At 41.3% G+C, this 18,208-nt stretch overlaps 1 protein-coding gene across 1 annotated transcript; it reads right to left on the minus strand.

Moving 5' to 3' along the window:
• Nucleotides 1-2,943: 2,943 nt before the first annotated feature.
• Nucleotides 2,944-17,771, minus strand: LOC115323949. The gene is made up of 5 exons (XM_029984429.4): nucleotides 17,658-17,771; nucleotides 11,197-11,351; nucleotides 8,143-8,216; nucleotides 5,785-5,862; nucleotides 2,944-3,113 (listed from the first exon to the last, which is right to left on the minus strand). Exons 1-5 carry the CDS (start codon nucleotides 17,769-17,771, stop codon nucleotides 2,983-2,985), a joined length of 552 nt encoding a protein of 183 aa, XP_029840289.4. The 3' UTR covers nucleotides 2,944-2,982.
• Between the last annotated feature and the right edge of the window lie 437 nt (nucleotides 17,772-18,208).

An 18,208-nucleotide genomic window follows, 5' to 3' on the forward strand; every position in this document is an offset into this window, starting at 1 on the left:
GAGTTACTTCAAACCTACCACGAGGAACCGACGGCGGGGCACATTGGCTACAGCAGGACTCTTGCCAGGATACGTGAGAAGTAATACTGGCCCAAGCTTGTCTATACAGTCCATCACTACACCCGTTCTTGCCACGAGTGTCAACGGCGGAAGAAGTCAGCGACGAGAGCGGCTCGACTTTTCAGTCTATTGCGCCGTAATCTTTCCCATTCCAGCAAATCTGAATGGATTTACCTCAACGCTTCCCACCATCGCCGCAAGGAAACGGATGTATAATCGTCGCGACCGATTATCTGACACGGTACGCCGAGACGAAGGCCCTTTCATCGGGTACGGCTGTTGAATTCGTCAGGTTTATTATCAAGCCCATCGTCTCTTGGCATGGCGCCTCTAAAGTCTCTATTACAGAATATGGATAATTGTTCATGGTCCAGCTGACGCAAGACATCCTCCGCGTCAGTAGCACCAACCACCGACGAACCACTGCGTACCATCCGCAACAAATGAAATACAGAATGGCTTAACAAAATTATCGCCGTCATGATCGTCATGTATGTCGACGTAGAGTACAAGGCATGGGACGAGGTGTTACTCTACATCACGTTTGCTTAAAACACGGCTGTGTCCCCAGGAGTATTACCGGTTTAGCTGGTGCATGGCCGAAACGCAACGAACATGCTCGACGTGATGCGGTCCCATAAACCAACTGACCATGGGAGCCACGACGACCAGGCGGTTGCTCGACGATCTGAAGACGTTCGCCAGGTCGCTCGACTCCCGATTCAAAAACAACAACCTGCCGACGTTATCCGGTACGACCTTCAAGGGATCGACGTTCGCTTCAAGCCTGGAGACCGTGTGTAGGTCTAGACCACAATTCAACGACGCGATGTAAGTGAGGAACTCCTAAAGCGCTATTTCAGACCGTACAAGGTACTTTGTCAACTCGGAGATCTGAACTACTAGGTGATGGCCGTCGGGACAAGAGCTTCATCACGCCGCCCACCACGACCTGAACTCGTCCACGCCGTGCGCCTCAGGCCGTGCTACGCACGACAAGATAGTGGACATTGATCCCGAGCTATGCTTAACAGAACTGTATTTTTTTTTTGCTCCGTTTTGTTTTTTAGCACGTTGCCTCGGGACGTTGCTTTTTTAAAAGGGGGGAATATTGCCACGTGCGTCGGCCGACCAAGCGCACCCGTGGCCCAATGGTTTTCGTGCTTGGCTACCACGCAAAGGGCCGATGTTCGATGCCTGGGAATGTACACACATTTTGTAATTGCTGTAAATGTCCAGTTCTCATGAACTCGAAAACCCGGTTGTTTGTTCTAGCTCCAAATGTTGTTCGCGCCGAACCTTCTACACCGATTGTTCCAGAAGCCCACGCGGGTGGCTCGTGGTGTTTTTTGCAGTCCATCGTAAGATGAAACAAAATATGGAAGTGTACGCCTTCATGCCGACTCGCCGACCCAAATTTGTGCTGTACGCAAACGTAAATATACTTATCTATTTAATTATTATTGATCTGTTTCATGTCCTCGCTGCAGTTCGTTTAATCAAAACTGAGCCGCTCACGCCACCGTTGCTAGATATTTTATTGACTTCGCGACACCACCCACAATAGGCGCGGCTTTTGTTTTATTACGCCGAACCGTTTCCATTGAACCGGTGACCGTCACATAAAATTACGGTTCCATTCCCATATCAAATGTTTGATTTATACTTCAGTTATGTTCCGGTTCAATTAAAATATCGGTTTTGCTCTGGTCTTTTGTTCGAGTTCGGTTCAACATCCCGGTTAAAAGCTACATGCTAATCGCGCATGATTGCAACCGGTGGTTTGTCGCGTCTCGCGGCGCCAGTAACGACACCTCGTCCGTCTACAACAAGTATGTTTGGTCGTTTCTCCGATGGCGCACCATTTTTATCATCAAAGGAGCATAAGCTAGTGAGACAATCAAGCCGTCTGTGACGTTCTGTGCAATGCTATTGTATCAAGAGTGCCATGCGCTATCACATTGCGCCATCAGCCCGCAGGCACTATATGAAAAGTTACATATGTTGCATAACAACAGTGTCCATTCTATTTCCACTCTATTCCGGGAAAAGGGCATCCAATTCCATTCCCATTGCACTCTCCCTTTAGCGTTGCCACCATCCGATCCCCATTCCATTCCAGGGCCGCGAAAAGTGCGAATGATTCCGGAATCATTCAAACTTCGGAGTGGAAATTCAGCGGTAGTGATTCTAACACAAAACAGTGAATCTGCGGATTTCATAAGAATCCCACACAGCTTCTATACGATCTCCGTGGGGCCCGCAGGACTCCCACAGACCCACACAGAGTGTGTGAGGATCCACAGACCCGCACATCCTCTGGACATCTACAGGGATCCGTAGAACTATAGCGACTCATCGATTCACATAACGTCTGTGGGACCTACGAAGTTTCACAATCTTACGAGTCTGCGGATTTTCTCAGCAGGCATATTGGGTGTGCGAATATCGGTTGAAATCGAATAGCGTGGTGTAATTCATTGTTCCAATATTGGTGACAGGACCGGTTGTCTTGGCCTTTTCCATGCTCTGTGAAACCCATGGAAGAGGAGCAAGGCTTCAATTCATAACCCATAGTTATTATTTTTGCATTCCAGGTAATACGTTTCGGATAGGATTAAGACACATTAAATTGTACCCAACCGTGAGGTAAAACAGCTGGTCGTATTTAAATTGACCATATTGTGCTTTTTAGGCGGCAAACTGCATTTGTTTAGTTTACTCTGCGTCGAAATTTTACTAATTAATTAACAAGAAATTTCGCATGATTTATTTCAAGTATAATTTGCAGTTTAATATACACTTTTATTAGTCAACGATTACATAAAATGTAGCATTTAGCCGTAATAACATTCAGTACCTCGCTCTTTGCTTCTGGTGTAGGCAACGTTTCACTTGAGGTACCTGCTGCTCGACGATTATTCACTTGAAGCAGCTTTCATCGTAGATGGTGAACTTCGGGGTTGCGTCGCAGAGTAGGTCAAAGAGGTAGTCGCAACACTGGAGGTCACTTCCCAGCGCGCTTTCAGGAACAATAAGGGAACAGGCCCCATCTGCGCATGCAATATTCACGAGGATCAAGTTAACGTACGTTATGCTCTTTTATGTGTATAAGACTAACGCCTTTTGAGAGATCGCGAAACCGTGATTGTTTAATATTCAGTTCGGTGGATATAATTTATTAACTTTTCTCAACGAAATGCCGATGCTTTTTTAGTGTCATTAAATTATTGAATGCAGGTCAAACAAGAGCAATTTTTGATGAGAATACCACCGACCCCCGTGGTTCATAGATTAAACGTCATTATATCACAAACATTCACAGTACAAAAAAAAAAAAAAAAAAACGAAAAAACACGAAAATGTAGCAACCCTTATGAAATTTCAATAATTTTCTATCTGCTGAAAATAATAATAAAAACTTTATCCCATCGGGTATGAGAGGTCCTTGTGCCCCTCAATTGTTAACAGCAAGTAGAGGAATAACTCACATGGGAAACAACATGCCCACTACCTAAGGTAAAAATAGAAAAAAAAGAATGATACGCCGAGAGAAACTCGGAAACACTAAACAAAATAGCACAATTTGTAGACAGCATGTACAAAAATACAAAACCTTTTAAAAGTTACGCCATATAACTCCAAACTGCTTATAAAAAAAAAAATAGAGAATAAGGTTGTGCGAAATTTATCAATTTAAAACCGTATTTGTTCTCGGAGTGACCATTCTTCAGTATTTTGTTTTACACGAAGGGTAGGGTGGTAAGGTTACTCTCAGCGACGAGAAGTTTTCCATAAAAATGAATACCTCGCTGTTTCTTCTTTTTTCAATTCTAGATTAGATAGAGTTTGCATTGACATACTTTATACGCATCAATTATGATAGTTCATAGATAAATCAGCGTTATGAAGGTGATGTCATACGTTGCATCTGCCTCTCAAAATATTTTTGTTGCAAAAAAAAGTTTGCGAATGTTAGAAATTGTTGAAGTACACAAAATGAGATGGGAATAATTTAAATAGAAAGAAAACAATGTTGTGTAAACCAACGAATCAACATTTATTGATAAAATAAACCTGTTGCGATCTGTGATTCCCACCACCCAAGCGAGTTTTGTCATAAGATAGTGCACATGGCTATCCCATGTCCTGTTCTCACTAAAACACACCAAGAGCTTTGATATGCATAGTAAACCCAACAGAAATTAATAAGAATAAAACGAACTGAACAACGAAGTCTTAAATACAGTTAGAAGTTTATTCAACAAAAAACGCCCTATATTCAAGAGTATAACTCCTTCAAAGATACAAAACATATCATCGCCCAAAAAGTGAAGAAGGTATAGACGTGTATATAAGGCGATTTTTTTAGTTCACTTCAAAGTTTCTGGGGAGTACAGAAGTTTTAAGAGAAAGTTTAGAAAATATAAGTAACACGTGAGCATTTAAGTCGAAGACTTGGGAGAATTTGCATTCCTCCGACATCATATTTAGTGCTATTTTTCAGGTGTATGATCCCAATAATGACTTACGAATTAGCGACTGGGTTTAAGAAAGAGAACCTCAGTCTGTATGATAAATATAGCTTCAGGAATCGGATTTTTTGGCTTCATCTGCTAGGTTTACGAAATAGTAATTGAACATATCGGCCCGATCTCTACCGGCAGTATAAATACATTGATGATTCAACGTTTAATGCGATTTGGCATATAAGCAGGTTTGAGCAGTGAACCTAGATGATTTCACATCACGTAAGTGCGACCAGTTGCCAACGAAAAAAAAAAAGAAGTGTAGTAACTCTTTTGAGAATTTCTCCCCTCCTCAGTTAAACTATATTGCGTTACGAATAAAATTCAGTTAAAGAAACCTGGTCGCGTTTCTAGACGAAACAGTTATATATCAGAGCTTTGCTACGAATATGTTTGACTATTGTAAAGATACCCATGGCTTACAATTTTGTTCAAGCATTTTTATGCGTTTATATGGAAAGTGATGTTTAAACACCTTGGCGAATTTCTCTAAAGACACGTTTCATGCACCATCAGCGGTTTTCTCCATAACAACTGTACCCCCCCTCGCTGGTCATTCACAGAGCTGCAGGTGGTAACGTGACAGGAGAGGAAACACAAATGGTAAGCATGCGCTTAGGATGGCGTTTCCAGATTTCGGACAGACGACATGCAGAGAAAATACGCAGCCGATATGGTTTCTCGTTCTGGGTCCTTTGTCATGGGCCTATTTCCTGCGGTATGTCTAGCCATAAAGGAGTTCAGCTTGTGTGTCTAAATTCCGTGAAGAGATTTTGTCAGGTCGATTTTCTCTTCCATCTTTCTGTTTGTTTAACAACATAAGTATTTACATTCCATTTTAATAACTCAAATACTTTTGATTCAACAAGCTTTCAAAAACGCCCTGCAAAGGCACGTCAATATTGCTTTTTTCTTTCTAGCCCTAAAAAATAACAATAAAAGTAAAAACGACAAATAAAGCAGAAAAGTTGTCACTGCAAGTAACAAAAACCCATTGGGCGCGTTCGTTAGCTGCAGGAACATTGGGCATTCAGCTGCACAAAACGCTCATGTGAAATGAAACCTTGGAGACCGTGCCACCGCATTGCTAGCGGCACCGATTTTATTCGCGGAATAGCAGCTTGTGGAACACGCTTTTATCGCATTCGTTCTCAACGAAGACTGCACTCAGTAGATGAAGGGACATGGGACTTACCGTCTAAGTATGTGCTTCTGAATACAACGCAGGTCATGCAGTCCGAGTATGAGGCAGTCACCAAATTTGACTCGTCTTCTGTGAGGTCAGTCGCTTTGTTAGCATTGTGAAATCCGTGTATTATATGGGGGCGAAACATGCGGATAAATATAGTAAAATAAATAACAGCAGTAGTTGTGATATTGATGGATTGCAGATACGACGGGTGAAGCACGTAACTGATATTATTGCGCTTATTCATACTCATATTTTGTAATCTTTGTTTTGCTGATGCAGTTTTTCCAGTGAATATGCAAGTTGCGAGAGTTCCGGTTCTTTATAAAAAAGGTGATCGAAACAATTTAGAAACTTATAGGCCAGTTTCTATTCTACCTGTTTTCTCAAAGAAATTTGAAAAAAATCTTGCCTTCAAGGCTCCCAAACTTTATAGATAAATGTAACTTGTTAACCCATCAAGAATATGGTTTTTGTACAAAAAATCAATGGAATTGGCGTTACTCGAGCAAAAAGAATATTTGATTACACAATTTGAAAATAAAGCCATTGTAGCTGGTGTATTTGTGGATTTCTCTAAGGCCTTCGATTCAGTGAGTCATGGTATTCTGTTGGGGAAACTTAGTTACTATGGTATTTGTGGACAGGTTTTATTACTTTTGAAATCCTATTTATCAAACCGAAAACAGGTTTTTCACATAAACAACATCTGTTCTAAGGCGCTATCTGTGACTTGTGGTGTACCACAAGGTAGTATATTAGGGCCATTGCTATTTAATATTTATCTTAATGATATTGCAAAAATTAACCCTAGTGCGAAATTCATTATTTACGCTGATGGCACTAGTATTTTCGTTGCCGGCACTGATATCCATGAATTGGTAGATACATGCAATCACACAATGAAAGCACTGGAGAGCTTGTCCAAATCTAGTTCCATGCAAATAAATCAATTAAAACAAAAGCAGTGACATTTAGACCATAAAAAGCCAATTCCAGTGCATAGAGATATATTCCTTAATTCCCGTCCAATCAAAATTGTCGAGCACTTCAAATGTCTCGGTGTCGTGTTTTCCGAAATTATGTCGTGGTATAGTCATAAGTACTATTTAGTACGCAAAAAATATCTCAGATAACTGGAATAATAGGTCGTGTTAGATACCTTCTTCACACAAGAATCAAGTTACTTCTGTTTAATTCACGCTTTTATTCCCATTTGAATTACTGTCAACTAGTGTGGGGGGACATCCACATTTTCAAACTTACAACGTGTTTATTCGGTACAAAAAAAATGTCTTCGACATATTTACAACGCGCCCTAGAGAGCGTCATGTGCAAACTTTTTTGTCGTTCCGACGTGATCCCAGCATACAACCTATATAAATATCGATTGAGTGTACGTTATAAGTTGGAAACACAGAGGAATATAAATAATACACGTAATCTGGTACAACTTCAAAAAAGAGAATTAAATTATACTACAAGACATGGAGAAAATTGGGTGGTACCTACACCTTGTTTAATTTACAGAAAACAAATGCCTGTGGTATACACTTCCTTCATTATTAAACGCTTATCAGCTTATGCAGTTTGATTTGCTCGCCTGTAAGTACAGTGAACTCCGTGCAATGTCTGTAACCTTAGGAGTATAATTTCTGTTTTGTATGCCTGTATACCGTGGCGTTTTCGTTGTCATTATACTTTTTATGCATGTTCATTATTCCTACCGTAGTGGTGCTTAGTTGCAACTAATACAGGGACTGTAGCTCGTTAAGCTGCTAAGCTCAGCTTTTTTCCACAGCCCCTCTATCTGTATTTTTACAAGGTGGTAATAAACACATTTGCACTCTCTTAGACAATATAAACCTGCACAGCCCGCCATGCTTTCTTGATGCACACGACAGTTCTTAAGGACGTTCCGTATCAAACTGGGAAAATAACTAATCATTAGGGCCCACTTCTTGGCTATGTCACATATTGAAAAATAATAAAAATTACCGCGTCGTAGATATTAAGAAAAGGCAGGCTTACTGTTGTTGTTAATATTATGCACGGGTGTCCGTTATATAATGTGTTTTGTCTAGCGACCAGCAATGAATTTATATTTTGCACTATGGCTCAGGGAGGAGCAAGTTACATTTTCTTAAAATTACCTCTGGGCACTTCACTTGAGACGGGAAATTTATCCAGCCTAGAAGGATTACGAACTTGGGGCCTATATTGTTTAGTACGCTGTAGTCACTGTGCATGGGAAAACCGGAGTGACGTACAAAAACGGGGTGGGGTGTTGTGGAAGTCAGGAGAATAAGGAAATATCCCGTCGAAAACCCGAAGAGGATTATAGGATATAACAAAACAACTTACGTCCATCCTGTTTAAAGTGCAGAAGATTATTGGTCGTGTATCCTTCAGATGCCGAGGCGGTCAGGGTGAAGTTTCTAAAGAGAAAAAAAGAAGTAACCATCAGAAGTAGCTGCTCTTCCTTTTGTTTACAGTCAAGATATTCGGAAAACGTCAACTTTGAACCTGTTCAACTTACGTTATGTACAAGGTGTGAAGATGTGTGTTTTTAATCGCTTTCAGATATCAAGTGTATACTATTTGTGTTTATGTTAGGCAAAAAGGCTCCATGTTAAAATGAAAATATTCGTAATAACAAATATGTGGTCAACATCAAACTTTTGAACAACGGCCGAGTCCAACCTGAACTGCCTTCGCTTGTTGTTGTTGTTTTTTTTTTTTTTGCTGTGTAATTTTCCAGAAACATTTTGTGACGTTAGTGGCACACGTTTATAAGTCTCTGAAAGCATCTAATTTTATTTTGTATATCATTTTCCCACTTTCAAAGAACTTGAAATCAATTTCACACCGAGGTGTAAACATATTGTCACGAATGACAGATGATAAAATAAGGTAGAAGAAAACAAAATAAACTAACGATTTAAGGGGGGCGAACTCGTGCCAGAAACGAAAGAGAGAAGAACAGACGTCGAGAGAGCAGCAGCAAGCGACGGCCAGTCGGCGTAACAGCTTGCCATCGCGAGAAAGAATCAGTGAATTAATCGGCAATATGGCGATAGGCTTTTTACCGGCTATGTTCGTTATGTCGAATATTAGTGAGTTTTAGTATTGCGTATAAGCTAACGCAAGCGCTATGCGTTTGCGTTAGCGTGGCATGTTGCAAGCAGCGCACGCGCGAAGTCGCCATGCGCCAGTCCAAGGCCGCGGTTTGGGCTCCGTGCACGCGCAGTGTGTAACACGCAACACTAACTCAAACACAGAAGACTTGCATTCGCTCGTATACGCAATACCAAGACTCGCGATTTGACCTAGAATGTTCGGGAAAGAGCTAGGGCCAGACTGACTAGACAAAGTCATTCTGACTTTCTTATCGTTACGCTTGGGGAAAGAGCGTACGCAAAACTTACTATGTATATTAAATCTTCTAGATAAACGGGGAAGCGTATCTTCTCGACCATGCTGGCTACAATATTGCCGTAAGTCTCTGAATTTTATGTAGGGTGAAAACTAAGCAAGACCTCTTTTTAGAACATTAAATAAATCATATAGAGTCACTTTCAATAATATTAATTTTTTTAATCACTATAGCTAGGAAAGAGGGATTTGTATGTGTTTTTAATCGTGACCGATTGACTGATCGATTCGTAAGATTACGAAGGATAGGAATTATTGTACGTTTGATATTTTTAAGTAGTGCAACAACGTTTTAGTGTATGTAATGTTCAAGAAGTAGAACAAGAGCAGCTAATTTTTCAGTGATTGTAAAGGCTGTCCGAGCTTTTTTTTTGCGTCCAGATTTGCTTTCAATGGGATATTACTTTTGATGTTGGTTTTAGCGTTTTTATTTGCATGCAGTACATTAATTACGTGACTGACCAACCACGTGAACCATGGAAAAATATCTAAGCACTCTGATTCGCTCAGAAGAATTGTTCATGTTCAACCTGCTTTAAATATTTTTTGCCTGAGCATTGTGTGATTTAAATACAAGGCAGTTGCACATAGAAAGTATCGAGTGATAAACAAACGGCAAATAGAAAGCATATTAATAATTATATCTGCGGGAAAGAGTTAACTTAAATGATCATACTAAAACCGGCGTAATTTAAATCATAATTTAAATGATGATCTAAGTAACAATTTTTAGCTTCCCGAGTTTGATTGTCCGCCCTGATTTTATGTAGCAAAATTTGGCTATGAAAATGCACAAGCCTGAGTAAATATTTTTCCTTTTGAACTAATGTAATCTCGTCACATTTTAAGGGTCTCATAAATAGACAGCTACAAAAATTAGACTAATTGCATAACTTTAAAGTGTGTCCAAGAAGCAACACCTTTTTCCATAAACATTTTTGTATCATACTTTAGCCAAAAGTATGATAGTCGGAGCATTGCGACATTTATGAGGAGCGTGTTACAATCATATGTTGAATTTATAATAATATTCAGAAGGAAGATTTACTAAGGAATATTAAAGCAATATATAAAAACCACATTGGCATAGGCACTATCTCGAGCAATGCCCTTCTTGAAGGATCAATGCATGTCAGGGTTGATTTTGTAGGATCACATGTATTCCACATATCTCTCTCTGCTGCCTTTAACTATCTTCTAGGCTAACATCATCCAATGTGTAGCTATAATCTGCCCCACCGTTTGGCTATGTGTTTTGCATAGTTCACTTTGTGTCATCGGTTTTTGGAGCAAGTTGAAAGGTCTTCGTGGTTACAACAGCAGTTTCATTTTCCAATGTCGATTCCTAAATATTACCTTACTGCTAGCTTCTCTGCGTTAAAACGATCTAAATTTAAAATTGTTTTGTACACCCAGAGTCTCACGAAGTTTTGCAATATCCTTCTTGACCCTGCCTTTCAATAGCGCGCTGCTTAATTTTTTGTTTACGTTCTTGTATATGTTTTCATATACAAAAATGCAATTGCACAAATCACCATTGCCCTATCTAGACCTTCCTTAGCACTCCAGAGTTATTGCAGTTTTACACTGCCTTCTTCTTCATTGCAATTACTCTCATCCGGCCTTACCAAGCTTTACACTTTTCATGCTTTATACGGAAGTACTTAAACTCGACAATCTCATAAGCGTGGCGTATTGTGCCTCTGGAACTTGAACATCGCCGTTGTTACAAAACATCCTCCGAATTTGCCACTAATGCATTTTTTCACATATTATATACGCTTCTGCTCAACCGATATTTAATAATATTTGCTAATTCTAGCCTATAAAACCACGTCATTTGCATAAATCAGTCCCGTAAGCACATAACAATCTCTTGGACTTGCCGATATGACGACAATTCTAAACTAAGAAAGCGTTTCTTTAGTTTTCTTTCTGGTTTCACACAATATGTTATGTTAGCTGTATTTTTAGTCCACTTACGCCGTAGTGTCTCCGTATCTAATTGTAAAAGCGAAGGTATCGTCCGCTGCCGGACCCAGACAAGTGAATTCGATGCATTGATCAGTTCCACCAAAGACAGGGTCTGACTTGTAGTTCCTGTATAATGTGTACCACTTCTCTTGGAGCGGCAGACACTGTAATGATTGTTTGAAAAAAGAAATCATTGAGAACTGCAATTTTTGACGATCATCAATCTACTTTTTACGAGGACTGATGGCCACCCGAAAGTTAAATTGCAGTAAAGCAAAATGTATATGAGGAAAGCTCCATATTTTTGTACACCACGTATCGGCCGAGATTCGATCCAAGAATTTCTGCAATATATAGCCCAGTGTAAGAAATCGTAGCCCCCAGCGATAAGGATGCGAAATGACAATTTGAAATGCAGGCCCTTATGAAGACAAGGGCTGGGTATAAACCAAGATATGTGCTACTTACAGCACTCTTGGCATCGGTTTGTTTCTTTGAGCTTCGTGAATATGAAGTTCTGACTTTTTTGCACTATGATATGTGCAAAGGTTTCTAAACAAGTGCGGTTTTGCTAAACGCGCAGCCCTTCTACAGTGACATGGTGGCATTAAAAACAAACATGGCGGCGCCCATGTAACGGAGCAGACACTGGTATATACAGCACATCTATGAACTCGCAAAAAACAACAAACAGTTCGCACTTCACTCAATTAACCAGTCAGGGTGGAAATCAGTATGATGCTTCAATTACCATGCGGCCTCAGTGAAATTTTAATCTACACATCGATATGCGTATGAAGGCGCGAGAAGGTGATGCATACGGGCCTTCCTCCTCTCCTAATCTCGCGCATTCGTGGGTCATCGTACGAGGCGCACACTGGACGTGCCGCGCACGTTTCAATGCCTCAAAAAAGTGTGAAGCGAACTGAGAGGAGATGGCTGAAGAATTACGGCGACGTGATGAATATGACCGGGCTCGTTGGGTCTAAAAGACTCAGAACAAATGAGAGCGACTCTTGGGTGGCGATAGAAGAGCAAGCCTTCGATTGTAAAAGTCAACAAACGGGCGCATTTCAACACAGTCTGCAGCAAAGATTCGCAAAAGCAAATCTCCCATTTATTCTTTAAAATTTGGGCCATATGTTTTTGTTTGTGCGGGATTAAGTTTGTTTTGCTAAACAAAACAGCAGAAATTGGGAATTGATATTATATGAAAATGTTTTGTAACTAACATTAATTAACGGTTACACTATGCCCCACGCATACGTACGAACGCAATGGCGCACTTTTATTGTAAATTCGTTAGAATCAAGAAAAGGCAATACGCGATTCAGTTAGCGAAAAGTATCCGAGCCGAGCCACGCGCACATGCCGGACTAAAAAACGTTAAACAATACTTTGTTTCAGACGCAGCGGAGGCTACGAGCTGATGAGAGATATCAGACAGCGTCAAACGCGGAGCATCATTGTGTTCGTCATGTTTCTGCTCGCGTTCTATCATCACTGAACAAATCACGAATAGAACAGGCCTAGTCACATGCGATTTTGACGCCACTCGGTTGATACCATTACCTCGTAGCGTCCGCCGTGTCTGCGTATCGTGAAGTCACGAGCCTTGAAACGGCTTGAAGGTTCAGTGTACACAGGGCGACACAGTTACCGCAAACACGGAATCAGCCTTTTTATGCTATTCAGTCGGCACATTACAGAAGTTCATATTGAAACTATTAGACTGGTGTTCTATGTCGGAACAACATACAGTCTCTTCCAAGATTACTTCGTTTCAGTGAAGTTCCACCTCCAGCGTGACCTAGCGTCTTACCTTTCTTTAACACTTTTGCGTCACGTGAACACGCTCAGTCCAACAGTGAAATAAGGCTCTGAGTTCGTTCTGGAGATTAAGCTTCTTAAAGGAGCTGTGCAACGATATTCACTTCGAATGTGTTCCACTTTACACGAGCTTACTGGCACTTGTGGGACTCAAGAATGCTCGCACGCAACGCCACTGGCCAAGAAACCCCTTTGTTGCGGTGTAATTTTAAGCACAAGACCGATCATTTTCATTCAATCTCTCCTTTGCGAAATTTGATGACGTAATGTGGGGATCGCAGTACACCCCAATGACGATATTTGAATGCGGTTCATAAATTGGGCCCGAGCATTGCGTGGGCACTCGATTTGGGCTCGTGATAATTACTAGCTCGAGAAGCATTCGGGTAGTGGCTCGTGTCCAATCGCTGCAACGACGATAATAGCCGAGCCATAACAATGTCTGGAAATCAGCCCGTGTCCTGTGCTTTGCCAACCCCAGCGCGTGGCTATGATCAACATTGGCGGCATATAATCGGCTCCAGATCACGTGGCCGCTTGTTCTGGCTGCGAGTTGAGGGAATGAACGCTGCTCGTTTTTCTTTAATTATTTTTTTCTGGGACTTCTGTTGCGTGGGGTGAAAAACGAACGCATGATGAATAGGTCATTAACGCCAGGGATCCCTTCTAAGCGGTAATTGCGCAAAGTACAAAAATTGTTGCATCGCCCCTTCAAAAGGGCGGAGCAACGTTTTTCAGACATTGGCCAATTAACTGTGGAAGTTAATCTGTGTCACCCATGAAACGAAAAATAGAAAACAGTATTTTGTTGCGAGCGGTAGCTTTCATGTAAAAATTTAAACACATCGAAGGTCAGAGTGCCTCTCAACTTTCCACGTCGCCTTTCGAGTGACGTACTCTAGGGGATCACGTGGTTTCTTCTTTGGTTCTCTCTTTTGAGAACCTAGAGGCTTCCTCCGTGATTAACGACTTTTAAAGGATTAGCATCGTCGAAGGTCGCGGCGAGCAATCGACACAAAAGGCTGGTTGCCACTGGGGTGACGGCGAGTGTAGCAGCGGAAAGGGACAGGTTTTGTTCACTTCCGCATATCCTCCAGAGTTTGTCACAGATCAATTCCGTTAACCATTACACGGAACAGCAGATCGGCAAGTATTTACTTTCCTTCTTTGCGATTACGCACAGTTACAGCAGTGTTTCGTGGCAAGGTGTCGCGTTTTTGGTCACTTGTGCTTGGAAAAACAGTATAAAAATACAAACTGACAATTCTTTCAACACTAAAATCGTTGCACTACCCCTTTAAGGTGGTTTTTAGGGAATGGGCAAAAGCCTCCCAACCGTAGCTCCGAGCGAATATGAATGTCCTCGTTTTACGAGAACATTCATATTCACTCGGAGTCACGGTTGGGTGGCTTTTGCCCTTCATTGCAGAGAGTGCAAGTGTCGGCCTGACTTTGGCAGAAGAACCGTTCTGGGCGTGCACAAGGATAGGGTGACGAGACAAATCATTATGGCCTTCCACGTTTTGTGTCATGGTCATTCATGTGTTAGTGAACCATCATTGGCGCTGCCAGCCAAAGAGATTTCATCCCTGCGGCAAAAAACGTAAGTCACATAGTGAACGGGTAGTTTATTGACACGCTTCATGGCTGGCGAGGGTGGTCCTTTGTTTCTGTGCAATATATTAAGATACTGTGTATGTTTCTTTCCTTTGTTTCGTTTATTAAAATTTTTCAGTTGAGAGTACAGCATTGTCCTGTCGTGTTGGTTCCTCTTCGTAGCCCGTGTTTTCTGCGCTATTTTCCCCATCATGTATAACGTCAACCAACTGGCCCAGTTCACCACCTTATTACAGCTTATCTCTGTATGCTTTGCACATGCTATGTACGCAGGCGCGGAGCCCTGCAGACGCTGGCGGGGTTAGAAGGGTAGTGAGAATCCAGCATTTCTTCTGCGTCATCATTTTCCGAGTGGAACTTGATGTGTATTCCTCGAGGATAATAAATAAAAAGAACGAAGTGCGATTCGAATCTCCGCTCATCGATTTTTGTTTTTGCAAAGTGAGGGGATATATGGTGACTTCGAATCTCGATCTACGCTGGCAATGGCATTTATTCTTAGATGAGCCCTTTGCTTAGAAAGACGTAATTCACGCTATAATAAAAAAAAAATCCACGGGTGTTTTGCAATATAGCATACGCAAGCATTTACGCATTATTTTCCTTCGCACTGAAAGGTTTGCGTGTATAGCGATATTCTCGGGGACACCAATCAATCATTAATTTTTACTCATGGCCTTGAAGCCAAGGAGGCACAAGAGAAAAAGCTGCCAGAGGCAGCTTGACGTGTTCTGGTGAGCGCCTCAGATTTGTAAGCAGGACAAGCATTAAAATATACAAAAGAAAACTATACATATAAGAATAATGGTGTGCTGAATAATCAAGTAACGAAAGCATATTAAAACATTCCGTATTTTAAGCTTTAGCAGTAGTATACAAAGCAAAACAAGCAAAACAATCCCACACATACAGCTTTCACAAAAATAACATCTATATACCAGACTTATGCCCGTTACTTGTAAGTTGTAATAGATTACATAACAAATTACCAAACCCAAATGTAACAGATTACCTTTACAAGTTACTTTTGCTGAAAAGTAACGGATAACTTTACTCGTTACGTTACACATTACTTTCACGTTACTTTAACCGTACATTTTATCAAGAAAAGATTTGAAATATCTTCGATGTTTTCAAACATTTTTGAAATCAGCTTTCCAATTCTTATACCATTGCATTACGGTATTTGTAAAAATAAAATATAGCATTTAAGAGAAAGAATATAGGTGCAATCCGTTCACCTGTAAGCTGATAAGGCAGCGAAAGCTGCAACCACACCTGCCGTCCCGCTAGCTTACGGTGACTGGAAAAGATCCATGGAATCCTGAAGAAAGAGCAAGCGATGCGAATGCTCCGTAGCAGCGTCTACTTCCGCTAGGAGATTCGGAGGTAAGGTGCCGATATCCGAAAGCTCCTTTCTGTAGCAGGCCTTTCAAGCATAACCGCTAGGTCTCAAAGCTGCGCTCTCGTGCCTGTCGCTTTGACGCACTGTCAGCTTGTGCACTTTTAACGCGATGTGTAGAGCGCATGATCAGAACCAGCTAACGTCAATGGGCTGCTAAGACCGGCAATCTTGACGATCCGGAATGCTCGTTGCAGCGTTGCACAACTGTGAAAGCTCGCCGTCAGTACGGGCTCAGCAGTCGCGCATATATGTATGGTCGCCAGTTAATACTCCCTTCGCGCTGCAGAACCCACGTATCCTGGGTTCAATCCGCACCTTTGCCCGTTTTGATCTGGATGATCATCGTACCGGCGTGCGGTTGTGTATCACTACTGCGTGATGCACGTCAAAGACCCCAGGCTAGCGGTTGTACTGCACTGGGCAAATTTCTCATCTACAGCTGGGAGACTCGCCGCCCACTGAAGCAGACCAAGTTTTGGCTGTATAAACCTACACACAGCACAATTTATTTTGAGTACTCCATATTAGCGGCGATGTGTTTCAGAGCGCCCTCCTATGGTTCCCTCTCTTGACGTCATTAACTTGCGAACGACAAGTTCAATGGTGTTTGTAATGAGCATGGTTGAAGCTTTAAATCATTGCGCTCTGAAACGAACGCTGGCAACACCTGAAAAATTGAAGTTCTTCCATTCCTCTTATTTCCGTCCAAGAGAAATCCTTTGCTGACGTCATAGTCAGCGTTCGGCCAATCGTGGAAGGCCGACCACAGCGACACATTTGATCGAGGACGTCGCTTGCAGAACTGAAAAATCCATGAGCGCGAGCGCTCGTTTTTCAGCTTTGGTCGAGCGGTTCGCCCTGAACTGATATTGCTGTCATTTCTCTATTATGCTCATGTTAATAAAAAGTAACGAGTAATTAAAATAATTCGTTACCAAAAATTTGTAACGCAATTACTTTACAAATTACTGCCAAACAAAGTAACGTGGTAATTACAAAATTACTTAAAAAAGTACCAAATTACCAGTAATCCGCTACTTGTAACGGACTACTTCTCAAGTCCGCTATATACTAAGAGAAAATTACGCGAAACAAAATTTGTATGAACTTCTCAAAACAATATATGAAAATCAAACAAGTGTAAAAGTAAAGGAAATACAACTATATACCAAATGAACATTATGCGAAAAGAAAATGTGCATACAAACAACTTCTAACATCAATTTACGATATGCAAATAAACCAAAAAGTGCGGGAATGAAAAAAAAAGTAAAGGTCCTTGAAGAATAGGTTATCCTGTAATAAGCTTAGCTTACGAGAACGGCGGTCTGTATCAAGATCGGATAGTAAGGTGGACTTAGTGCCAAGGAAAGAGAACATGTTCAGTTATTTTCCCACTCGCACTCCATGCCCACTGCAGCGCGTTAATGCTCGTAAGCTTATTAACACAATGCCAGTGATGGTTGTTCTGAATCCATCGCGGTGCAGCATACATCACCAACCCTTGAGGGTGCAAACTAATCCGTCCAATACCTCGGCGAGTTCTCAGTTCTGTTGAATAACTGAATACATGTTTAGCAACTTTAAAAAACCACATGCTTGACAAGAGTCGTCATACCTTTCCTGGATCTTGATATTTTTGAAGATCTGGATTCATATATGGGAGAGAGGAACTAACGTCCGATGCCTCCAGGATGAACAGCAAAGCAACGGCTAGAAAACAACGGTACATGCCTGCTGTTTAGACTGGGCTAACAAGACTGAATCTGTCGTTGCTTACTCTATGGTTGTTATACCGATAATTGTGCGGGCGCACAACTGCCTTCCTTTATATCGGAAGCGTAAAAGGTTGTACAGTGACGTACACATAATTTAGAATGGGCTGAATTATTGTCGTAAGGATACACGTGTCCTATAGACGTCAAGGAAAAAATATCATCCATTGTAACTTTAATAACGTCATTAAAAGCAATTCCGACAATTTTGGTGTCAGCTTTATTATACGAGAGTTAACTGCACTGCACGTGCTTCACATTTTAACATTACTTGAGCTCTCTTTATTTAACCGCCTTGAGTTCACCAGATCTTGAAAACTAGTTGATTTCTCTGACCCTTCATTTTAATATTTTATTTAGTTCTTAACATTGTGCAAGAGTGTGTTTAAAAATT

This window comes from Ixodes scapularis, unplaced genomic scaffold (genome assembly GCF_016920785.2).
Source record: "Ixodes scapularis isolate PalLabHiFi unplaced genomic scaffold, ASM1692078v2 ptg000830l_1__unscaffolded, whole genome shotgun sequence".
In the NCBI taxonomy this organism is placed as follows: domain Eukaryota; kingdom Metazoa; phylum Arthropoda; class Arachnida; order Ixodida; family Ixodidae; genus Ixodes; species Ixodes scapularis.